The sequence below is a fragment of the Hyperolius riggenbachi genome, chromosome 7, assembly GCF_040937935.1.
Source record: "Hyperolius riggenbachi isolate aHypRig1 chromosome 7, aHypRig1.pri, whole genome shotgun sequence".
NCBI lineage: Eukaryota > Metazoa > Chordata > Amphibia > Anura > Hyperoliidae > Hyperolius > Hyperolius riggenbachi.
The window spans coordinates 127,730,956-127,756,963 of NC_090652.1; the positions used below are offsets into that span (position 1 = coordinate 127,730,956).

At 45.4% G+C, this 26,008-nt stretch overlaps 2 protein-coding genes across 2 annotated transcripts in view; one reads left to right on the forward strand and one right to left on the reverse strand.

The window, feature by feature from the left end:
* Positions 1 to 686: 686 nt before the first annotated feature.
* Positions 687 to 20,098, forward strand: POLR3K (RNA polymerase III subunit K). The gene is made up of 3 exons (XM_068246824.1): positions 687 to 837; positions 16,742 to 16,829; positions 19,784 to 20,098. Exons 1-3 carry the CDS (start codon positions 727 to 729, stop codon positions 19,909 to 19,911), a joined length of 327 nt encoding a protein of 108 aa, XP_068102925.1. The 5' UTR covers positions 687 to 726; the 3' UTR covers positions 19,912 to 20,098.
* Positions 20,099 to 22,365: 2,267 nt separating this feature from the next.
* The window catches only part of GTF3C1 (general transcription factor IIIC subunit 1), a 136,795-nt gene continuing 133,152 nt past the window's right edge, over positions 22,366 to 26,008 (reverse strand). The window contains exon 37 of the mRNA XM_068244636.1: positions 22,366 to 22,613. Coding sequence (XP_068100737.1) covers positions 22,404 to 22,613 — 210 coding nt within the window. The 3' untranslated portion in view covers positions 22,366 to 22,403. The remainder of the gene's footprint in view (positions 22,614 to 26,008) is intronic.

A 26,008-nucleotide genomic window follows, 5' to 3' on the forward strand; every position in this document is an offset into this window, starting at 1 on the left:
AGATCCGGATCTTTGATCCGAATCTCGGATCATTTTACTACAGGAAGCATTCGGGGGGTGAAATGAACAGCAGGACAGGTCTGTGGACAGGAGAAGGGGAGGGAGTGGACACACAGAGAAGGGGAGAAGATGGACAGAGGGCAGGGTGTGGACAGAGAAGGGAGGAGGGACGAGCAGAGAGCAGAAATGTTTGCACGTAATACCCACATGCTGCAATATGCTTTACATGTATTTCACCTATATGTTCATCTGTACACTTTGAAAGAAAAGGTCGCACAGTGAAAGAAAGCATTCCCAGAAGATAAGTGCAGCTGTTTAGTGCGGAGTGCAGGAGGATTATATTGCCTTTTAATCACAGTGCCTGCAAAGTTACTGAGCTGTGCTGAGCCAAAAGCTTCCAATGTGTTCACTGTGCACAACTACGGAACAGCCAGCCTATAATGGGCAGCACATTGCAGCCAGTATGTGTGCTCTACACATATCTGGCAGTGGCACCCATGTCCCCTCTCTCCCATCTACCTGTCTCCCTGCAAGGCTGCCTCCCATACAACAGAGCGATCCCTGCTTCCAGGACCCCGCTGCCCGCTGAGAGGGGGCGTGTCGCTCCTGGCCCCGCCCCTTTTGCGATCCGAATCGTTCATTTTGATGATTCGGATGATCGACTCATAAAATAGATTCGGATCAAAGATCCGAATCGTTCATGATCCGGACAACACTAGAGGAAACATGTTGCTGTTCTGCCCGACGTGCGGGAATGTGCTGATCGTGGAAGAGGGGCAGAAATGCTTCAGGTTTGCCTGTAACACATGTCCCTACGTGCACAACATAAACCGCAAGGTAACGCCATGGTCACCACACCTTTGCGGCTACAGCTTCACTAGAGTAGACAGTAAAGGCGGACATTGCTTCCCTGCCACACACTGGCTAACTTTCTATCGACGTGCCCAAAAGCTAGAGATCCCTCTATGGTCTGAGAAGGATCCATTGCTGCGGCTCTCTCTGGGACCCCTGCAGAGTTAGTGCAGCAAAGTGCTTTAAAATTAAAGCGGGCCTGAACTCTTGCACAGGACACAAGGAAAAATAAATGCACCCTTTATGTATTTAGAGAGTTTAGCCTGTGTAATTGCCCTGATTTGTGTCTAATCACTTGTTGTAATTTGATCTCCCCACTGTGTCACATGTCTGCCTATGACAGATAAGCCCATTTGAAAGCACAGACTGTACACAATATGTCTGCTTCCATGAATCAGGATGTAGAAACTGCAGATTTATTTTAGGATTTTAACCAAAAAATGTTTTTTGTTTAAATGTTATGCTGTGTGTTGTGTATCTTTTAGAGCAGAGAGGTGTTCTGAGTTGAGGTCCACTTTAACCTTCTTCCTCTGTGCTGCTGTCATCTACTGGTGCCTGTAGTGACCCAGTGGCATGTACCCACTCATGTACACTGCAGGTTCACTATGGGCACCAGGAGATGATGGTAGCACAGACAACTTTTTGTTGGTCGATTGGGGCGAGGGTGTGAGATGGTGATGCTGTCTGCTAATGCTGCTCTCCCCGGGGCTTGGGCCAGAGTATAAGTGCAGCTGTGCGCACACACGTACATCACCAGTTCACGGGGTCTCTTTGGGCACCAGTCGATGATGGCGTTGCAGAGATTTTTCTCTCCTGGCAAATTTGGGGGTGGGTGGCTAGAGCCACCGGTGATGCGTACATTTGAATACGGCGCTGGTATACTTGGGCGCAGGATCCAGCTGTTAAATGGCTGGTCCTGCTTCTGCACAAGTCCGGGGCGTTTTAATTACTATTCCCCCTCCAGGCCGACATGGATAGTGGGGGAATGAAATAATTCGGCTTCCAGCGATCGCTGGAGGCCGAATTATTGTGTTTTTTAAACAACTTCGGCTCCGTCTTCTGACGGAGCCGACCTTCCTCACTGAGCGCCGCTATAGACTGATTCCTATTACAGTCTATGGCGGCGCTGGCTGCGCCCAAAGCTAGCAGCGCTGAAAAGCACTGCTCCGCCGGTGATGCCCTCTGCTAATACTGCTCTTCCCAAAGCCCCGTGTAGAGGATTAGTGCAGCAAAGGGTTTTTACCTATCCAGCTGGCACACTCCATCTGACAAAGGAGTCCGCTTTGCTAATAATTTGTATGTGGCCCTTGGCAGAGCAGCATAAGCAGGGGGTGCACATTACCGGCTGTAGGCTGCCGCTTGATTGACCAGGCAAAAAAGGTCTTTTTCAATTGGTAATGTCGGTCGATTTTTAATTGTTCCAAATTGCGATCGGGCAGCTTGTTGGTGCAACAATCTTCTGCAGATTCAATGCCAGTGATCGAGTCTGTGGAGGAATGTCTCAAAGTATGGACACCTTTAACCACTTCAACTCCAAGGGTTTTTCACCTTTAAAAAAACGGCAATTTTCACCTGTCAGCGCTTCTTCCATTCATTCACCTATAAATGTATTAACACTTATCACAACGAAACAATCTATTTTTTTTTTTTTCCACCAATTAGGCTTTCTTCGGGGGTACTTTTTGCTAAGCATTATTTTATTCTTAAAATAATACATGCTACCATAATTAAAACCCACACATTTTATTTGCCCATTTGTCCCGGTTATTGCAGCGTTTACAATATTTCCCTAGTACAATGTATGTCACCAATATTTTATTTGGAAATAAAGGTGCATTTTTTTCAGTTTTGTGTCCGTCACTATTTACAAGCCCATAGTTTCAAAATTAACAGTAATATACCCTCTTGACATACATATTAGAAAGTTCAGTCCCTAAGGAAACTATTTATGTAATTTGTTTTTAATTGTAATTTTTTTTTTTATATACAAAAAAAGTGTTACTGTGGGATAGTGTGGGAGGTAATGTGTTAATTTAAAATGTATTTGTGTTTTTTTTTTTATGTCCTCACGCATTACTTCATATTGTGTCTCTATTGTATGCTAAATAGAAAGTAATGCGTGCATGTCTTCAGTTGGAAGTAAACAAATGATGCCTGTGACAATTCATACGTGGACAGAGATTAATGAATGGGAACTGAGTTCCCATTCATCTCCCGACTAACGATCGGCAGCAGTAACGAGTGCAGGAGCTTGCAACGGGAAGGGACATAGCAGCTTCATCCCTGTAAGGGGAAGAGGGAATTTGCAGGGACGTAGTTACTCAATCCCGGGGGAAGTCTGAAGTGAAAATAAACAATGATTTGTATGTGTTGTACAGCTAAGAAATAGAACATTAGAATCAGAATCAAATTTATTTCGCCAAATACAGCAAGAGCTGTATTCGGAATTATTTGTGGTACACCTGGCATAGACATAGTATAGGAAGACAAGATTTAGGAAGACAAGATACACAACTACAGTAACGGTATACATGACAGACCCGGTTCGTCCTTTAGTGTTTCTCCCTGCCGTGCAGGAGCAGTCCAATAATAATATTGATGATAATGATGGTGATAATGATGATGGTGGCCCCCGTACATCCCTGGGCAGTGAGAACGAGGGCGGGCAGCAGCGAGACCTGACTGAGAGACCCCGCTAGGGCCTGCCAGTAGGCGGGCCTGACAAGGGGAGGTTGGAGTTTAGCAGCCGAACCGCATGGGGGAAGAAGGTGTTCTTCCATCTGGTTGTTTTGCATGGTATAGTCCTGTACCTGTGGCCCAATGGGAGAAGCTTGAAGTAGCGGCTGCCTGGGTGGGAGGGTGCCATTGTCCTAGCGGAGTGGAGGAGATCAAGAGGTAAAAGAGGAGACCCGATGATTCTCTCTGCATCAGTAATGACTCTCTGCAGTTTTTGTTTATCGCTGGCCGTTGCGCCCGCGTACCAGACAATGACTGAGGAGCAGAGGATGGATTCTATAGTGACAGTATAGAAGCTGGTCAGCAGTTCCCTGGGCATGCCGAATTTCTTAAGTTGGTGCAGGAAGAACAACCTCTGCTGAGATTTCTTCTGAATTTTGGAGGTGTTCTGGCCCCACTTCAGGGTGTTAGTGAGAGTCGTGCCGAGGAACCGCACGGATGCCACCCTAGAGACTTCGGTACCCCCAATGAGGACAGGTGGTGGGAGGGGGGGAGGGTTCCTCCTGAAGTCTACGACTAGTTCAACAGTCTTTGCGGCGTTGAGTACTAGGTTGTTGTCTGTGCACCAGTTACAGATTCTCTCAACTTTGCTGCGGTACTCATGCTCTCCGTTGGTTCCAGTTAGGTCGATGATAGTGGTGTCATCTGCAAACTTGATGACTTTCACAGAGTCCGCGGATGATATGCAATTGTTGGTATAGAGGGAGAACCGTAGTGGTGACAGTACACAGCCTTGTGGAGCCCCTGTATTAGTGGTTCTAACGATGGAGTAGCAGTTGCCGAGCTTCACCTGTTGCTTTCTGTTTGTCAGGAAGTCCTTGATCCACGCTCGAAGGGTGGGATCTACTCTGAGCTGCGCCAGATTGGTGAGCAGGATGTCTGGGCAGATCGTGTTGAACGCTGAGCTAAAATCCAGAAACAGGATCCTAGCGTAGGAAGAAGGGTTGTCTAGGTCCTAGGTTCTCAACGTGTGGTACGCGTACCCCAGGGGGTACTTCTGATGGTGCCAGGGGGTACTTGGACTTGATATACTTCACCAAGGATTACAAATTAAGAGTCTTAGAAAATGATAAAATCTTTTTTAACCACCCTGGCGTTCTGATTAAATCGCCAGGGTGGCTGCGGGAGGGTTTTTTTTAAATAAAAAAAAAAACTATTTCATGCAGCCAACTGAAAGTTGGCTGCATGAAAGCCCACTAGAGGGCGCTCCGGAGGCGATCTTCCGATCGCCTCCGGCGCCCAGAATAAACAAGGAAGGCCGCTATGAGCGGCCTTCCTTGTTTTGCTTATATCGTCGCCATAGCGACGAGCGGAGTGACGTCATCGACGTCAGCCGACGTCCTGACGTCAGCCGCCTCCGATCCAGCCCTTAGCGCTGGCCGGAACTTTTTGTTCCGGCTGCGCAGGGCTCAGGCGGCTAGGGGGGCCCTCTTTCGCCGCTGCTCGCGGCGAATCGCCGCAGAGCGGCGGCGATCAGGCAGCACACGCGGCTGGCAAAGTGCTGGCTGCGTGTGCTGCACTTTATTTGATAAAAATCGGCCCAGCAGGGCCTGAGCGGCAGCCTCCGGCGGTGATGGACGAGCTGAGCTCGTCCAGACCGCTCAGGAGGTTAAACAACACCAAATTAGTGTTTGGGCTAATTAAAAGCAATGGTAAATGCTTGGAAATTGTTTAGAACCAATCATCATGTACTACAATTAAATATATATTTGTCAAGGGGTACTTGTGATAATGTTTACTATGCTAGGGGGTACTTGGTGAGTACAAGGTTTTAAAAGGGGTACATACCAAAACAATGTTGAGAAACACTGGTCTAGGTGCTCCGTGATGTATGCCATGCTGGCATTGATGGCATCCTCACCGGATCTGTTAGCCCTATAATTTAAATTGGAGCTGGTCGAGGTGAGCGTCAGTGAACCTCTTCAGGTGGGCAAGGACCAGACGCTCAAGGAGCTTCATAATGTTGGACGTAAGGGCCACTGGTCGGAAGTTGTTGTGCTCAGTGCTGCCGGGCTTTTTGGGGACTGGTACAATTGCGGACCGCTTGTAGCACATATGAGTTTCATATTATTTCCAGTATAGGAAGAGTTCTTCCTGGAGAAACTTCAGTTTTTATCTATGCAAAAGAGCTTTTCAAACCTCTCGAACATTTGGTTTTTCTAGCAGCCAAAAAATGTATTTTAACGCAATAGGTTTACTCATCTTCTCCAACATCCAGAAACCTAGTTGATACAATGAGCAAATTAATGTATTAATGTCAACAAATTTGATGCTGAACAGTGTAAATCAAAAAACACAACTAAATTCTTTAAAATATGGACTCCATTCATCAAGCACTATGTCTCAGGAACGGATTTACTAGCTCTCATGGAACCATTTAAATATACTAAATGGTACCTCAATAGTCATATTGCGGGTACTCTAGGGTTTCTGGATGTTGATATTTAAACCTTCTCTCATTTTCTCTTTTTACCCTGATGTGCCCATTAGAGATGAATATTTTGGGGTATGTCTAAGGAATTCATCTTGGTTCCAGGAAAAAGCCATAGATTTCTGTGTGGACCTCACTGACAGTTTTAATTCGATAAGTCATAGGCTATACTTGATGTGTTAATGATAAGGTGTGATGGGAACAATAACATCATTAGGATCTGTACACTGTAGTTTTAGATATTGTTAAAGAGACACTGAAGCGAAAAAAAATATATGATATAATGAATTGGTTGTGAACTATGAATAATTACTAGAAGATTAGCAGCAAAGAAAATATTCTCATATTTTTATTTTCAGGTATATAGTGTTTTTTCTAACATTGCATCACTCTATAATATGTCCAGATTACACAACACTCAGCATTCAAAATGAGTCTTTCAGAGCAGTCTGTGAAGTAATGAACTCTCCTCTGGCAGAGGAAAAGTAAACAGTTCAATTACAGTTGAGATAATAAAAGTCAGATAACAGCCCTCTCCATGACTAAGTTAAGGTGGCCATACACTGGCCCGATTTTGCGCCAGTTTCGACAGCAGATTCGATCACTGGGATCGAATCTGCTGCCAATCGTTCATGCTACACGCCGAATTTCGATCCATTCCGTCCGATCTCGTCGATCGCGCCGTGCGGAAAATAACCGTCGATCGCCCGCGGGTAAAGAGCGCATCGCTAGCGGCGTTCGAGTGCCCGACGACCGACGCAATAGAGCCGCATACATTACCTGCTCCGCCGGCGCGACTCCCGGGTCTCCGCTCTTCTCCGTCTCCGCTCTAGTCTGGTCTCCGGCATGCTTCCCTTCTTCCTGTCCCGGCAGGAAGTTTAAACAGTAGAGGGCTCTCTACTGTTTAAACTTCCCCCAGACAGGAAGAAGGGAAGCATGCCGGAGACCAGAGCGGAGACGGAGAAGAAGAGCGGTGACCGGGGGCAGTCGCACCAGCGGAGCAGGTAATGTATGCGGGCGGGGGGAGCGGCGGCAGCACCACCACAACAGATTGTGATCGGTTTCAGGCTGAAATCGGTTCACAATCTGTATGCAGTGAAGGTAGCCATACGATCCCTCTCTGATCAGATTCGATCAGATAGGGATCTGTCTGTTGGTCGAATCTGATGGCAAATCGACCAGTGTATGGCTACCTTTAGTCGGAGAGCTTAATAGCTTTTTTGCATAGAGATAACAACTGGAGTTTCTCAACTCTTCCTGTACTGGAAACAATTAGACTGATGTATCTGATCTTAATGTTTTTATTTCTTAGCTGTACTACACATACAAATCATAATATCATCATTTTTTTTTCACTTCAGTGTCTCTTTAAGGTCATTGCTGTGCTATACTCGTTTAGACACATTCCCTCCGGGGAGGGAAGGTTGATGTAGTATATTACTGGGTCCAATTAATAAGCCCCATATGGGCTCTTGTGGTTATTCTAAACATAGGTCTTCCTCATATCGGAACACTTACAATCTGGCAATGATCGTTATGTTTATGTTCTGCATAGAAAAAAAAAAAAAACAAAGAAAGCTAAAATATGTAAAATTGTTCTGGACTTCTTACAATAAGAGTTTTCTTTAATCTTATTATTGTAACTGTTAACATTAATAACACTCTGTTATACTGTTATTTTTGATATTGTGGAATTGTACAAACAATGATTGTTACAAAGCTTTCTTTGAATAAAAATTATTAAAAAAAAAAAAAAAAGAGCTTTTCTGAGCTCTCTGACCAAGCTTGGTCGGCTACAATGCTGCTTTCTGAATCACTTATCTCAACCTGTCTCTAAAGGGGCCCATACACCTAACGATTTTCCCGCCGATATACTGCAGATTCGATCACTGTGATCGAATCTGCTGTGAAATCGTTGCGCAAATGCTGACAGAATGATCGATTTCCGTCCGAAATCAATCGTTCTCTTCAATTCTCGTCGATCCGTCCGTGCAGAAGATTTTGCTCGATCGCCCGCGGGTCGGGAGTGCGTCGATAGCGGCGTTCGAATGACCGACGCTAGCAGCAATACATTACCTGCTCCGGCTGGCGCGTGTCCCCTGGTCTCCGCTGTCCCTTCTCCGTGCTCGGCTCCACCAGTTTCACTGAACTTCCTGTCCTGGCAGGAAGTTTAAACAGTAGAGCGCCCTCTACTGTTTATACTTCCCTGGCAGGAAGTTCAGTGAAGCTGGAGGAGCCGAGCACGGAGAAGAAGACAGCGGAGACCAGGGGACACGCGCTAGCCGGAGTAGGTAATGTATGCGGGGAAGGCGGCAGCGGCAGCTTCACAGATTGTGATCAGTTTCATGCTGAAATCGATTCACAATCTGTTTGCAGTAAAGGCAGCCATACGATCCCTCTCTGATCAGATTCGATCAGAGAGGGATCTATCTGTTGGTCGGATCTGATGGCAAATCGACCAGTGAATGGCTACCTTTAGGCCAGAAACCCACTAGGAACGATTTTCTGAGCGATTTCTGATTTGAAAACTCTTGCTAATGTAATGCTACGGGGGTGATCCCACTTGAGCGATGTGTGTTTATGAAAATCCCCCATAGCAATATATTAGCAAGAGCTTTTTGAAATCGCCAGAAATTGGAAATCACTCCTAGTTGGTTTCTGGCCTTAGTGTTTCTTGTTTGTAAGGGTTTATAGCAGGAAAGTTCAAAGGGTCATTATTTCTGCTTTGTTTCATAGTTTAAAATACAGAGTGTAGTTTGTAAACTGCAAATATTAGAGAATGATGCAATATTATAAAAGTAAAGCTATATAACTGGAAATAAAAAGGAGACTCTTTTCTTTGCTACTAATGTTCTATGAATTATCCGTTCTACACGTACAATTCATTATATCATACATTTTTTTTATCACTGAAGTGTCACTTTAACCACTTGCCGACCGCCCACTGCACATTGGCGGCGGCAAAGTGGCAGCCCCAGGACCATGTAACGCAGATTGGCGTCGAGTCCTGGGACACTGTTTTGCCGGGGATCGCGCGCTGTGATGCGCGCGCATCCGCCGGCAATAGGCTCCGCCCACCCGCGACGTTAACCCGACGATCGCCGCATAGGAAGCGTATAATACTCTTTGTAATGTTTACAAAGTGTATTATACAGGCTGCCTTCTGCCCTGGTGGTCCCAGTGTCCGAGGGACCACCAGATCAGGCTGCAGCCACCCTAGTCTGCACCCAAACACACTGATCTGCCCCATGATTGCCCACCCCCCAGACCACTGTTTGCACCCAATCACCCCCCTAATCACCCATCAATCACTCCCTGTCACTATCTGTCAACGCTATTTTTTTTTTAGTCCCTAAACTGCCCCCTGGGGACTCCTGATCACCCCCCCACCCCTCAGATTCTCCCCAGACCCCCCCCCCCGTGTACTGTATGCATCTATCCCCCCTGATCACCTGTCAATCACCCATCAATCACCCCCTGTCACTGCCACCCATCAATAAGCCCCTAACCTGCCCCTTGCGGGCAATCTGATCACCCACCCACACCATTAGATCGCCTGCAGACCCGACGTCAGATCACCTCCCAAGTGCACTGTTTACATCTGTTCTCTCCTCTAAACACCCACTAATTACCCATCAATCACCCCCTATCACCACCTGTCACTGTTACCCATCAGATTAGACCCTAATCTGCCCCTTGCGGGCACCCAATCACCCGCCCACACGCTCAGATTGCCCTCAGACCCCCGCTTATCAATTCGCCCGTGCATTATTTACATCTGTTCTTCCCTGTAATATCCCACTGATCACCTGTCAATCACCCATCAATCACCCCCTGTCACTGCCACCCATCAATAAGCCCCTAACCTGCCCCTTGCGGGCAATCTGATCACCCACCCACACCATTAGATCGCCTGCAGACCCGACGTCAGATCACCTCCAAAGTGCACTGTTTACATCTGTTCTCTCCTCTAAACACCCACTAATTACCCATCAATCACCCCCTGTCACCACCTGTCACTGCTACCTATCAGATTAGTCCCCTATCTGCCCCTAGCGCACCCAATCACCCGCCAACTCCCTCAGACCCCAGCTCTGATCACCTCGCCAGTGCATTGCTTGCAGCTATTCCCCCCACTAATCACACCTTGAGACACCCATCAATCACCTCCTGTCACCCCCTAGCACACCTACCCATCAAATCAGGCCCTAATTCGCCCAAACCCTCAGATCCCCCTCAGACCTACTTCCGATCACCTCCCCAGTGCATTGATTGCATCTATTTTCCCCTCTAACCACCCCCTGAGACACCCATCAATCACCTCCTGTAACTCCCCCTAGCACTCCTATCCATCAGATCAGGCCCAATACAACCTGTCATGTAAGAGGCCACCCTGCCTATGACCGGTTCCACAAAATTCGCCCCCTCATAGACCACCTGCCATCAAAATGTGCAGATGCTTATACCCCTGAACAGTCATTTTGAGACATTTGGTTTCCAGACTACTCACGGTTTTGGGCCCGTAAAATGCCAGGGCAGTATAGGAACCCCACAAATGACCCCATTTTAGAAAGAAGACACCCCAAGGTAATCCGTTAGGAGTATGGTGAGTTCATAGAAGATTTCATTTTTTGTCACAAGTTAGCGGAAAATGACACTTTGCGAAAAAAAAACTATTAAAATCAATTTCCGCTTACTTGTGACAAAAAATAAAATCTTCTATGAACTCACCATACTCCTAACGGAATACCTTGGGGTGTCTTCTTTCTAAAATGACGTCATTTGTGGGGTTCCTATACTGCCCTGGCATTTTAGGGGCCCTAAACTGTGAGGAGTAGTCTTGAAACCAAATGTCGCAAAATGACCTGTGAAATCCTAAAGGTACTCATTGGACTTTGGGCCCCTTAGCGCAGTTAGGGTGCAAAAAAGTGCCACACATGTGGTATCGCCGTACTCAGGAGAAGTAGTATAATGTGTTTTGGGGTGTATTTTTACACATACCCATGCTGAGTGGGAGAAATATATCTGTAAATGGACAATTGTGTGTAAAAAAAATCAAACAATTGTCATTTACAGAGATATTTCTCCCACCCAGCATGGGTATGTGTAAAAATACACCCCAAAACACATTATACTACTTCTCCTGAGTACGGCAATACCACATGTGTGGCACTTTTTTGCAGCCTAACTGCGCTAAGGGGCCCAAAGTCCAATGAGCATCTTTAGGCTTTACAGGGGTGCTTACAATTTAGCACCCCCCAAAATGCCAGGACAGTAAACACACCCCATAAATGACCCCATTTTGGAAAGTAGACACTTCAAGGTATTCAGAGAGGAGCATAGTGAGTCCGTGGCAGATTTCATTTTTTTTTTGTCGCAAGTTAGAAGAAATGGAAACTTTTTTTTTTCTTCTTTTTTTGTCACAAAGTGTCATTTTCCGCTAACTTGTGACAAAAAATAAAATCTTCTATGAACTCACCATGCCTCTCAGTGAATACTTTGGGATGTCTTCTTTCCAAAATGGGGTCATTTGGGGGGTATTTATAACATCCTGGAATTTTAGCACCTCATGAAACATGACAGGTGGTCAGAAAAGTCAGAGATGCTTCAAAATGGGAAAATTCACTTTTGGCACCATAGTTTGTAAACGCTATAACTTTTACCCAAACCAATAAATATAGGCTGAATTGTTTTTTTTTTTAAATCAAAAACATGTATGTCCACATTTTACGTGCTGCATGTATACAGAAATTTTACTTTATTTGAAAAATGTCAGCACAGAAAGTAAAAAAAAAAATCATTTTTTGACAAAATTCATGTCTTTTTTGATGAATATAATAAAATAGCACCAAAAGAAAGCTGTATTAGTGACAAGAAAAGGAGGTAAAATTCATTTAGATGGTAGGTTGTATGGCCGAGCAATAAACCGTTAAAGCTGCAGTGGTCTGAATGGAAAAAAAAGCTCTGGTCCTTAAAGGATACCCGAACTGACATGTGACATGATGAGATAGACATGTGTATGTATAGTGCCTAGCAAACAAATAACTATGCTGTGTTCCTTTTTTTTCTTTCTCTGCCTGAAAGAGTTAATTATCAGGTATGCAAGTGGCCGACTCAGTCCTGACTCAGACAGAAAGTGACTACAGTGTGACCCTCACTGATAAGAAATTCCCCTTTTTTACCTCTTTCTTGCTCTCAGAAGCCATTTTCTGCTAGGAAAATGTTTTATAGTTGAGATTTCTTATCAGTGAGGGTCACACTGTAGTCACTTCCTGTCTGAGTCAGGACTGAGTCAGCCACTTGCATACCTGATATTTAACTCTTTCAGGCAGAGAAAGAAAAAAAGGAACATAGCATAGTTATTTGTTTGCTAGGCACTGTACATACACATGTCTATCTCATCATGTCACATGCCAGTTTGGGTATCCTTTAATGGGTTTTATGACTGCAGTCCTTAAAGGGAAGGTCCAAGCAAAAAAAAAAAAATGAGATTCACTTACCTGGGGCTTCTACCAGCCCCATGCAGCCATCCTGTGCCCTCGTAGTCACTCACTGCTGCTCCAGTCCCCCGCTGGCAGCTTTCTGACCTCGGAGGTCAGGGCCAAATTGCGTACATTTTTACACATTCCCGCTAGTGCAGGAACATTAACACATACATTTTTACGCGTTAGTGGTGAAACGCGTAAATTTTTGTTCCTGCACTAGCTGGAATGCGTAAAAATGTATACAATGTGGCCCTGACCTCCGAGGTCAGAAAGCTGCCAGCGGGGAACTGGAGCAGCAGTGAGTGACTACAAGGGCACAGGATGGCTACATGGGGCTGGTAGAAGCCCCAGGTAAGTGAATCTCATTTTTTTTTTTTGCTTGAACCTTCCCTTTAAGTGGTTAAACTGAATGAATGTTTTTTGTTTTTTCTTATGTCTTTTTAAATGTGGAGACAGAAGAAGCAGATAGGTTGAAAGAGATCTTTTGTTTAGGTTACAATTACCGGTATGTTCCAATATGGTAAATAGGTTAGGCTGTTTCCTAATCACCTTTTAAAGTGGGCCTGAAGATGAAATAAAAAAAAAAAAAACAAATTCACTTACCTGGGGCTTCCTGCAGCCTCTTTGTGCCCGCAACATTACCAAACGATCCTCCGGCCCCTGACGCAGCTCACATTCACTTCTGAAAGTCGCTGTGCACTGCACCTGTGAGGTCCTGGCCGTGCGTGCTCCCATTGTTTGGAGCGTACTGCTCAGTGGACTTCGACCTACAAGTTTGCATGGATGAAAGTGAGCTGCGGCGGGGGACCGGAGGATCGTTTGGAAACAACGTGGGCACAGGACGGCTGCAGGGGGCTGGTAGAAGCCGTAGGTAAGTGAAACTTTTTTTTTTAAATTTCATCTTCAGGTTCGCTTTAACCACTCCGGCGTTCAATTTCCCCAGTATTTCTGTGCAAAAAGTGTTTGAATTAATTTCCAATAATGTTCAACCATTTTTTTTTTTTTTTTTTTTTTTTTTGCAATCAATTTTTTTTTTATATTGAATTCAATACAGGTTATTGTATTGAATATATATATATATATAAAAAAAAGTGTTTGCTGCGAGATGTTGACGCTGTGTGACCCTGGTGTCATCAACGCCAATCGACGAAGGACATGTGATCACCAAGGGAGAAGCAAAATCCGCCAAGGGACATGGGAGAAGGCACTGGGGAAGCTATCAGAGGTACGCGACGAGGGATCAGCACGCCAATGGTGAGTATAAGACCCAGATATATAGCCAGGTATAGTAAGCCAGATGTGCAGACAGGTATAGTAAACCAGGTGTTTAGCCAGGTATATAGTGAGCCAGGTGTTTAGCCAGATTTATAGGTAGCCAGATGCCCCCCCCCCCTCCCCGTCTCAGCCCTTTGAGTAAATAGATCTACTCACCTGAGGGCTTTCTCTAGCGATGGCTGCAACAGCACTTCCTCTTTCATCTCCAAGTCTCGTTCTCTGTACAGTTACATTATGAGACTTGGTGACGTCACCAAGCCTCATAATGTAAATGTTCAGAGACCGGGACTTCGGAGATGGAGGGTGTGCGCCGCAGCCGTCGCTGGAGAGAGCCCTAGGGTGAGTAGATCTATTTACTCAACGGGCTAAGACGGGGGGGGGCAATTGGTGGGGGGAGGAGGGGGATAGGCCACCCGCATGCCGCAAAGAAGGGGAATCCCCCCGCCTGCACAGCCGCCATAGAAGGGGGAACCCCCCCCCCGCTCGCACAGAGGGGGATCCCCGCTTGCACAGCAGCCATAGAAGGGGAATCCCCCTGCCCGCACAAATGCCGCATACAAGGGGGAACCCCCGCACGCACATTCTCTGCCTGCCAATCCGCTGCCCGGGGATTCACTAGGGTGGCTGGATGCTTGTTCTGCACGCTGGGGTAGCACAGATCGCTACCTACAACATGCAGACAGGCATCCAGCCATCCTGGGGAATTCCTCTGATGAGAAAAAAGTGCAGCCGGCGGGACAGAGAAACAGGGAATCTCCCTGTCGGCATGGACGAGCTCAGCTCGTCATTAACGTTTTTTGCAAGTTTTTGCTGGACGAGTTCTTTAAAAATCAGTTTTTACCTCTTATTTATGTTAAAGAGAACCCGAGGTGGGTTTAAAGAATATTATCTGTATACAGAGGCTGGATCTGCCTATACAGCCCAGCCTCTGTTGCTATCCCAAACCCCCCTAAGGTCCCCCTGCACTCTGCAAGCCCTCATAAATTACAGCCACGCTGCTGACAAACAGCTTGTCAGAGCTGGCTGTGTTTATCTCTATAGTGTCAGTCTGCTGCTCTCCCCGCCTCCTGCAGAACTCCAGTCCCCGCCTGCATCCCTTCCCTCCCTGCTGATTGGAGGGAAGGGACGGGGCAGGGACCGGAGCTATGCAGGAGGCGGGGGAGCAGCTGAGACTGACACTACGGATGTAAACACAGCCTCACAGCACGGCTGTGATTTATGAAGGATTGCAGAGTGCAGGGGGACCTTAGTGGGGTTTGGGATAGCAACAGAGGCTGGGCTGTATAGGCAGATCCAGCCTCTGTATGCAGATAACATTCTTTAAACACACCTCGGGTTCTCTTTAAGGATCATTGGCAGACGCTATCCAGCAGCCGAACAAGGGTTTTATCGCCCTCAAATCCGAGGGCAAAAATTCATGACTTTCTTGGCCACTTAGCGCTGTAGCTCTGCTTCCATTGACGTCAATCCACTGCGGATATCGGATCGGAGTGAAAGAAGACAGAGGGACGGGGAGAGGCGGCGATCAGCGGGGATTGATGCGAGGAGAAGCAGAGTTACTGCAGAAAGTTCTGCTTCTACCAGGAAATGCTCCCCCGGTTTTGCCCTGGAGTTTTGAGAGTGATAAAATCCTCGTTCGGGCACGGGATAGTAGCGTTTTAGGTCTGCCAATGATCCTTAACATAAATAAGCGTTAAAAACTGATTTTTGACGCTTCAGAGTCTCTTTAAAAATCATCTTTTTATTTCAAAAATGTCTTTAACATGATAGATATTTAACATGATAAACGCCGCATCCCCGCGGCTGTAATCTAACTAAATCCCCCTTAACTCCCCGGGTGCCCAGGCAGAGCTTTCAGCTGCAGCTCTGCCTCTCTACGCGTCTATTGGAGCCGGATCGCCGCCTCCGCCCCCCGCCCCTCTGTCTTCCTTCACTGAGAGGGGCGGGGGAGAGACGAAGATACGCGCTGATTGAAGCGTAAGGAGGTAGAGCTACAGCAGCAAAATCCACGACCAAGAAAGTTGTGGATTTTGGAGGGAGTTATGGGGGATTTAGTTAGATTACAGCCGCGGGGATGCAGCGTTTTAGTTAGGGCTATCATATTAAAGACATTTTTGAAATAAAAAGATGATTTTTATGAGGGCTTCAGTGTCTCTTTAAAGAGGCTTCAGACTCTCTTTAAATAGCTGTTTGGAGGCATAGGAAACCCAGGCAGATTTTTACGGGACCACTTGCTGGAGGTTTACCAAGGATTCACACCAAGGGCACTGTAAGTAAGTGCAAATTGTATCCATTGCATCCTTTAGTATTATGTGAATATAGATCAATACATTTACACACACGTGTATTTTTTAGTAATGGTACCCCTGTCATTTTGTCATTTAGCAGTTTCAAAGCAAAAAAGTATGCCCGCTGCTGAGCCTTCTAGTCCAGCTTCCCTCCACTCTTCCGTGTCTCCCCTCCCTTGTACTTGACTTTCTGACTCCATCCCTAAACCCCTACCCTTGTAAGTTGGCATCTACCAGCAGGACAGAAGAAAGTTAGGTGCAGAGGGGGGAGGAGTGAAGGCAAGGCAGACAGACACACCAGCAGGCTGGTATTGCAGGTAGGAGGTCACTGATGTTCCCTTCCTGTCTCCGCTCTGCATGTCCTCCACTCGGTTTCTCCGCTGTCCTGGCTCTTACCACTATGATAGGCATCTTCGGTACATGGCTGGCTGGAGTCTGCCATTTACCGTTCTTCCCAGCCAAAGTCCAAAAACATAAGTTACCCACAAGTTTCATCGTACATTGGCCTCATCCGCCGGCCATTTCTCACATTTGCGGCCAGATTCCCGAAGTGGCCAACTTTGGGATTTGGCCTTAACATGTACAGTATTTATCTATGTAGAAGCAGTATAACTATTGATTTCATGGTTTATTTTGAGTGTTAATATAAAGATTTGGACTACCTTTTATTTTAGGTCACTAGTAGAAAATACCCTAAACTCAAGGAAGTAGATGATGTTCTGGGAGGCGCTGCAGCATGGGAAAATGTTGACTCAACTGCAGGTTAGTAAAACTTTTAAAACATTGATTTTTTTTTTCTTTTGTAGCCTGATTTATAACAAAAGCTAATATTTGATATGCCTCTGCAGCATTGCTCCTGTGACACGGAAAGTTCATGGGGGGGTTTTCTGGACAAACATAGAGCTGCACTGTCTCTTTTTGGAATTTAGTAAACCACAGAAGCCACTCAGTACCTCCAAGCAGTGGTGCTTGATGGTGCTATTTAAAAAGGCGATTGATTTGTTTGCTTAGTGGGAATATGTTGCTAGGATGAAACGTACCCAGGAGAAACGGTGTGATTTGCAGTGTAAGGGCCCTTTTCCACTACCCTGCATTTTATGATCTGATTACGATCACCAACAAATCACAAAATAGAGGATACCGTAAAACTAATGGAAGCGGCAGTGGCCATTTCAATTAGTGAGATCTGATTGCACTAAGCGTAATTGTCATCGTGCCACGTTTGAGGCGATTGAGCATAGTAGCACAATCGCATTAGTAGAAATTAGATTGAAATGAGATTGCATTGCAGCACTATAGCGCTTCATAGTTTAAAAGAGCCTTTTAAGAAGCCTCACCCTGCTTTTTGTATGGAAAAGGTGGAAAACTTCTTGCTGCTACTCACCCTCTCTCCTGCTGTTGCCAGTAGGAGCAGGGTATGACTACAAGAACCACTTACCTGCAGAGGGAAAAGGTGAAACTTGGTTCCCCCTGGGACTCCCTTTGGTTCCCAGTGCTTCCTTTATTTCAAGGTCCCTTGTAATGAATTCTGCAACGCGTCTGTATCAATTTTTGTTCTTCCTGTTTCCTTTGGTCATGTCGGTGGTACGTGGGTAGCGACCTTGCCACTCAAAGCTGCTTCTGTGCTTTAACATACTGCATAAAACCTGAAGAAGCAGGATTGGCAGTCATTTTTGTACATGCGGCTGCAGGATTGGTTACAGTGATGTAGAGGGAAAAAACACTTTCCAAAGTATGAAGAGGAGGGCTGGGGGATCTGATTTGTTGGAGAACATAAAGGGGCCCATACGATTTTCCCGCCGATATACAGCAGATTCGATCACTGTGATCGAATCTGCTGTGAAATCGTTGCACAAACGTTGACAGAACGATTGATTTCCGTCCGAAATCAATCGTTCCCGTCAATCCGTCTGTGCGGAAGATTTGCTTGATCGCTGGCGGTTCGGTAGTGCGTTGATAGCGGCGTTCGAATGCCTGTTGACCGACGCAATACATTACCTGCTCTGGCCGGCGCGAGTCCCCCCGGTCTCCGCTGTCATCTTCTCCGCTGGGCTCAGAGTCCGGCAGGCTTCACTGAACTACCTGTCCCGGCAGGAAGTTTAAACAGTAGAGCGCCATCTACTGTTTAAACTTCCCCGGACGTGAAGTAAAGCTAGCCGGTCCGGAACCCAGCGGAGAAGACAGCAGAGATCAGGGGACTCGCGCGGCCGGATCAGGTAATGTATGCGGGGGGCCGCGGCAGCTTCACAGATTGTGATCAGTTTCATGCTGAAATAGATTCACAATCTGTTTGCATTAAAGTCAGCCATACGATCCCTCTCTGATCAGATTCGATCAGAGAGGGATCTATCTGTTGGTCGATCTGATGGCAAATCGACCAGTGTATGGCCACCTTAAGTGATTTAGGAAACCTACACTGCTTCAAGTCTCTGCAGGTGGGCTATCAATTCACCATATCAAAGTGATCTATTTCAGAGAAATGAAATTACAGTAGAGTCCAGGTTATGCAGAACTCAACTAACCAGCAGTCTCAACCAACCAGCACAAAATGCCAGCAATACTTACGCTGGCGAACGCCAGCAGATTGCTCCTAGCTGTGCAATCGAGAGGCACACGTGCAGAAGCCGCAGACCTGGTGTGTTGGCGATCCACTATGGGGCTGAGAGCGGAACCATGGAGCACACTGAACCTGCAGCGAGGGACACAAAGTATTCTAGGGGCTGGAAGAAGCCCTAGATAAGTAACTGAAAGTATGTTAACATTGGAGGAAGCGTGGAACCCAGTCTTTAAACATTTTAATATAAAGTTCAAGGTATGTATATAGAGTGGGGTATAGTACTTTATTAGCTAGGCCAATTTTTCAAGAGAGCCAGAAGTTGGGTTATAAAATAAAAAAAAACAAAACTAGGCTACCCGATCCGGGGGGCTGGGCGGATCAGGTAACTGCCATCATCATAACGTTTGGGGTCACAACGCTGGAAGGAGATAGTCTCTCCCGGTGTTCACGGAGGCGGGGAAGCGGCTGGGGGTGTGGCTGAGACAGCCTACAAGAATGCACCCTTGGACGCTTTGAGCAGGCAATACGCCTCACCTCCCTTACCCTCTGGAATAGCGACAATCATTGTTGCTAATGTCAGGGGGGGGGGGGGGGCAGAGAGCGGCGTGGGGGTACACAGAGGCATGTCATGAGTCGGGTAACATGCCTCGGTGTCCCATCTGTCCACCTGCCGCACCCACTCAGGTTCTCTTTAACATTGTCAAGCAGCCAGAAAGCACACTTATCCAGCATCAACTGATCCACGTTGGTACCAGATAACCGAGCCTGAACTGTATTTTGGTTGAATCTACCCAAGGTCTATTGCATTCCTAAATGTAAGTATATACACCTTTTGACTGATTTCAGTGGAAAGACTGACCAAATGATTTCTGTCATGCATCTAGACTGCATCAATGTCAGTTCTACATTTGAGTTTAATTCTATAATGCTGATAGTATTGATATAGCTTGGATGGTTACTGTAAGAACATTTGCATAAAGAAAACTAGATCATAAGTGGAAAACTTGCCCTAAGTAGCTAATCTATCCTTGTTTTCATATCGAATTGCTCTGTACTTCTTTACTTTAGCTGCAGTTTTATTTGCACCTCTTGACTCATTAGCATTGGTATCTGCTGTTTGTGCCCTGTATCTGATCTATTTTAATGTTTGTGTTTCCAGAGACCTGCCCGAAATGTGAGCATCCACGTGCCTATTTCATGCAGCTCCAGACTCGATCAGCGGATGAGCCAATGACGACATTTTACAAATGTTGTAATGCACAATGTGGACATAGATGGAGAGACTGAACAGATGCTGTTATTGCCAATATATGCTCAGTTTCTGAAACAGGACTAAACATATTTTCTTTTACATTACGGTATGGGTCACGCTTGAGTGAATCACGAGGTGCAGGCTTGTTCAATAAAGCCTGGTATCCTGCCCTGTGTATATAGCTGTATAAATACATTTACTGATAAATCTTTCTTGTACAAATCTGTGGTAACCGTCTTCTGATGCAATTTTCACATATATAAAATGTAACGTATTCTGAAGACATTATAGCGTAAATCGTACAGTAGGATGAATGTTGTTAGTAAGATCTGTGAAGGCCTTTATACACTCCCTATTGCCCTTCCAATGTAGAGGCATCACCTATGTACCAGCAATGTCATCATTACTTCAGCAGGTCACTCAGTGTGTTGATTTGCTCCTCACCAAGTTAGCTATGCTTGGTGCATAAGGGCCACCAAGAGAAAAACCCCATAGGCAGTGTAACATAATTAAAAACTATTTTAAAAAGTTGGGGGTTGTGACTTTCCTCCTCCTAGAGACTAGGTAGTGGCAGAATTTACTTTATTTAAACGCGCTTCATGGGATAACCTGCTTCTTCAGATCACAGTAACAGCGTTGCTACATTAGTTGTATTACTGCAAAGCTATGCGATACTTGAGGTCTGTGCGCCACCCGTTTCGTGGTTTGTGGTCTCCAAAACAGCTCAACTCTGACTACCAAATTTCATATTACCCTTTTTCACTTTTATTACTTACTATGCTATGAGTGGTTCTCTTTTTCTGAATCTGCTCGAGTTTATACCTCATTTATCTCCATAACAAAGACTTTTAGACATTTTTATTTGAACTTTAATTTTTTTTTAATATTCCAATTTACAACAGCAAATACAGTACAAATATAAATAATTTGAATAAGGTTACAAAAAAAAACAACAGGTTACGATATGAAACTATTAACAAAACCTTGGTAATTTACATTATTCCCAGACAAGGCTATATACTTCTTAAATCATCTCTTGGCAAGGCCAACACAAGGTAGCCATGTTCCTAGCAGTTACTCACTATAAAGGAAACAACAAAGCTACTTACTATAAATAACCAAAAGAAACAAATAAGCTAGCCCACCACGTGTCATAAATACATCTCTAAGATATAAATTGCACCCTTTTCTGGGAAGGTACTTTCAGAAACATGTGAAAATCCCATTGCATTTTTTTTTTTTTTACCCCATTTGTCAAAGCTTCTCTAGGGCCAGAGGACATTAAAGTACACAGGTGATCCTTCAACCATTATGGATAAGGATGAACGAGCACAGTTTCACGAGAAGCAAAACTGCACCTATAAGCAAGTTGAATACAGGCTGAGGCGCCACTATGCGATTTCGCACTTCCTCCTTCCCCCGGAAGGAGGACGTGCTGTAGTAGCGCTTCCCATTCCTGTGGTATGAATATCCAACAATCCAAATAGTAGTTACCGCTCTCAACCCTGCACCTATGTTTGAGGAGGGATCTGTAGCAGAGAGGGTGAAGTTACCTGTGTGACCGCCTCTTGCCGTGGTGCTCCACTTCATCCTCCCGACACTTCCTGCTTCACAGCTAAAGCTTTCGGCCGCGCAGTATTGGTAGAATAAAGCACAGCAGCAAGAAGTGGTCATGCAAGTAATTAAACCCTCTGCTGTGGCTCCCCTCCTCAAACACGGTAATAGTTTTTAACAAAGCTGCTTGCTCATCCTTAATTATGAAGGCTGGTGTGGTGTCAATATGTGTCTCCTCAAAACAGCCTGTGCATCACATATATGCCCAGCGTGCTCAGAGACAGCACAAGAACAGAAGCTTTTGTGGCTACAGTTGTTATGGGTGTGAATATTATGATCTCCACGCTTGTGTTATGACCCTTGCAAGATGATCCCCCAATCTGAGGGTCCCAGGGGGTAGACGAGGGAAAGATTGTGAACATTGGGGAGCCCCATGATTTATAGTTACACCCCTGGTAGTAACTCTAGCAAATGTGTTTGGCTAAAATACATTCACTCTGGGCACTGAAATGCACAGTATTATATATTACATGCCTACTGCTATACAATGTTGCACCACACTCGATAGGCACCCTAGTGAGGGTATACATGTGCTAGGCTGATATGGTGCTGTAGTCCAGCAGCACCCAAAGCATAAAGAGTAGAGATCAGCAGCACCACAAAGCTGTATTTTAGCTCTTTATTGCACTGTGAGCAAGCCTATACAGCTTGAGGAAGGAGTTTACCTCCGAAACAGCGTCTGTCGCTGTCCCTGGGCTTTACTTTCATGCAATAAAGAGCAAAAGTACATCTTCGTGGTGCTGCTGATCTCTACTCTTTATAATTTATTTTTTAGTATGAGATGTCCTTGTATAGCAGTATAAAGAATGACACAAACATACAGAGAGTTTTTTAAATCATTAGACAGTTTGTTGCGACACACAAAAAAATGCACATTTAAATCCATGTGGGTGCTGGACATGTCCCCAATGTATTACAGAACCCATTTATTCCAGTTGTCTTCAGTGGGAAAAATCCCACCAAGCTTCAAAGTACAGTCTATGGTAGGTTCATAAAATGCTGTTAAGTCATCTGATAGTTTGGAGCTCTCAAATACCGGCGGTATCTTGCATTTGGAGAAAAGAGTAGATTTGGCACATTTAGGAATGTAGCGCTTCTTTATGCAGCCAATCTGTTCCAGCACCTAAAAACAAGAATGTCAGATGGTAAGAAACAAATTATTATAAAAATAGATTTTTCTCCTCTTTAGAAGTCTGTAGCTATGTGTCTGAAGGAAGCTGCCCCTATTTGACTCAATAGCAAAATTTTACTTCCGCTTTAATAACATCACATATGACAGTACCACACACCAGCACTTCTGTGCACATATCCCACATCACAACCAGCAATTGTGTATACATGTTCTTGACTGTAGCAGAACCTGCAATTAGCACGCCACTTAAAGAACACCTGAAGTGAGAGGGATATGGAGGCTGCAAATTGCCTGGCTGTCTTGCTGATCCTCTGCTTATACTACTTTTAGCCATAGCCCCTGAACAAGCATGCAGATCAAATGTTTCCAACTGAAGTCTGACTGGTTTAGCCACAAGCTTGTTGCAGGTGTGCAATTCAGACACTACTGCAGCCAGACAGATCAGCAGGATGCCAGGCAACTGGTACTGATTAAAAATAAATAAATATGACAGCCACAATAGGTCTCATTTCAGGTGTCCTTTAAAAACGAATGGACCACTTTAGAATTTATACCATGGAGTTAGAGCCTCTCTCGAATGTTTGTTGGTGTTCTGCATCCCAGTTAGGATACCCAAGCTAGTACTGTATGAACTGCATTGCCATCTCTAATTTCCTGTTCTCAGGCCTGTTTTCATGTTGAATCCAAAGCAAATTATGGTCCAGGACAGGAGGTGAGGGAGTATTAAAAAAATAAATAAATAAATCCTATCCCCCTTTCTGCACTACATAAAAGTAAAATAAAATTATTTCCCCGGAGGGGGCGTGGCCTGCGGCAAATGGAGTAGGTCGCAAGGGAGAAGAGCTCCGAGCACCAAACCTCATACCGTGGCACTAAGCAGCCTTACAACCGGCCAAACCATATAAAATGGAAGAGGAACAGCCCATGGACCTGGAGGCGAACCGCAAGAGGAAGAAGACGAGCGGTAAGCCTCAGAAACTAACATTATTTCACCGAGCGGACCGCGCGCTCAGGAGGCAGGCAAAATGGCGCCGACACCCAGACACAGTCTCTGCCCAGCTCCACACAAGACTCATACCGGGACTCCGCTCTGCAGCCAGCAGAACCAGCGCTGCAATCCGAGGACTCCTCTCTCTGTGATGACACCTCTCCTCCCTCGAGCTCGCCATCCTCAAGGAGCCCTGTCAAATCTAAACTCAAGATATCTGACACCCGGCAGAGAGACCACGCTGCATACTGTGAGGTGAGTGCTGAGCTTACAGCCATAGATAATACCCTCTCCCTAGAAAGCATGCCAGCCACCGATCAAATCTTAACACAAAGCAGCATGAAAGACATGCTTCTGATCCTCAAACAATCTATCGCAAAAGACTTTGCAGCACTCTCCCTGTCAGTGAATACAAATATAGCAGGCATGTGTGACAGGATCTCTAACATAGAAGATAGAATAAGCGACATCACACAAGAGCACAACAAGATGGTAGACTCACTAGAAGACACTGTAGATGATGTCAGCCAGATTAAGCTTAAACTAATTGATATGGAGGACCGGAACAGGAGACAGAACCTGAAAATAAGGGGGGTGCCAGAGCAGATCATGGGAGACCAGATTAAGCAGTACCTGCTGAAAATGTTCAAATCTCTCCTACCAAATACTCCAGACCGCGAAATTATCATTGAGAGAGCACACCGTGTTCCTAAGCCCAAACATCTCCCAGCCACCACTCCCAGAGACATTATAACACGGCTGGCGCTTTATCAAACCAAGGAAGCTATCATCTTCGCTATGCAGAAACCCAACGCACTTAATGAGCAATTCAAGTCTGTGCAAATCTATCCTGACTTCTCACAGGCAACCCTCAAATTCAGGCGCTCCTTACAGCAAGTAACCGCCACATTGAGGAATCATCAGGTGAATTACAAATGGGGCTATCCTCTGAAGTTGTTAATCAACAAAGCAGGAACAACACATGTTATAACCTCTGTTGAAAGTGGCATCCAGCTGATCAAGAGCTGGAAAATAAAATTAGTTGATCCACCCTCTGCATCCAGGAGACCAGCCACTATGACCAAAGCGCATCAGTAAAACAGGCTCATACCTCACATTATTGGTGAAGGAGCCCCCATAGTACGAGTTTACACAGGTGGACATCCCTCTCATTCTGCCGTTGCCCTATACTGCCTTTGGAAAACAGCAGTATACTTACCCCGCACGAAGGATTACCCTTTCCACCTTGGTAATTTCCCTCTAGGCGGACTTAAGATGCCATGTTTTGTTTTGATAAGTTTAGTTAATAAATGTAATGTAATGTTCCAGGGCTGTGGAGTCGGTCCAAAAATCCACCGACTCCGACTCCTCAGTTTAGGATTCCTCCGACTCCACGACTCCGACTCCTCTAATTTGCATATTACAATTTTGTTGATTAAAAGTATGTAACGTGAAATTCGTCTCTTAACTGCCAACGCTTAGGAATTTTACAAGACAACTGAAGTGAGAAGGATATGTAGACTACTATATTTATTCCCTTTAGACTAAAACTAGTCCTTGGTAAGAGTACTTGTAAAAGGTACAAACCGGAACAAAGAACATCTATCAGGCCCTAGGCAATGTAAGTGTGGGTACATGTGAGAATGATGTGCAGGTACTCTGCAGGGGAATGAGGAGATTGTAAACAGACAACACCTCTGTGTTCAATGTGCACAGCATTCTCAGTGGATTCCCTGCAGCTCTGTGGGGAGTGCATATGTATAGTACTACTGTGTAACAAAGTAAACCTGAGACAGATGAAATTAAAGTTTTATACATACCTGGGGCTTCCTCCAGCCGCCTTCAGGATAATCAGTCCCTCGTTGTCCTCCTCCACCACCTGGATCTTCTGCTATGAGTCCAGGTACTTGAGCCAGTCAGGCGTAGTGTGCATGCACACACTCCGCCGCCAGGAGCATACTACACCTGTGCAGCACTATTGCGCAGGTGTAGAATGTTCCTGGCTGTGGGAGCGGCATGCGGCCGGACAGTGCTGACTGGCTGAATTACCAGGATTCATAGCAGAAGATCCGGGTGGTGGAGGACAGCGAGGGACTGATTAGCCTGAAGGGGGCTGGAGGAAGCCCCAGGTATGTATAAAACTTTACTTTTCATCCGTCTCAGTTTCCCTTTAATTTGTAGTCACCAAACCAAATTTTAATAACATATCAAATTATTTGATTTCATCAGCAAAGGGAGTGCATACATTTGCATAAATCAGCATCAATGCAGAATTATTTCCATCTCGTTGACCATCTCTGTTAGTGACACAGCTACACATCAGGCTTTATACTTACAGTATAGATGTTATTTAGTGTATATAAGAGATTCCTGTGTACACATCATATATACAGTCACA

What these genes read in the sequence shown, in the direction of transcription:
- POLR3K (XM_068246824.1), top strand. Translation starts at nt 727, where the DNA reads ATGTTGCTGTTCTGCCCGACGTGCGGGAATGTGCTGATCGTGGAAGAG. An exon ending in TGCACAACATAAACCGCAAG is followed by an intron (nt 838 to 16,741) that starts GTAACGCCATGG and finishes CTTTTATTTTAG; the next exon opens with GTCACTAGTAGAAAATACCC. An exon ending in AAATGTTGACTCAACTGCAG is followed by an intron (nt 16,830 to 19,783) that starts GTTAGTAAAACT and finishes TTGTGTTTCCAG; the next exon opens with AGACCTGCCCGAAATGTGAG.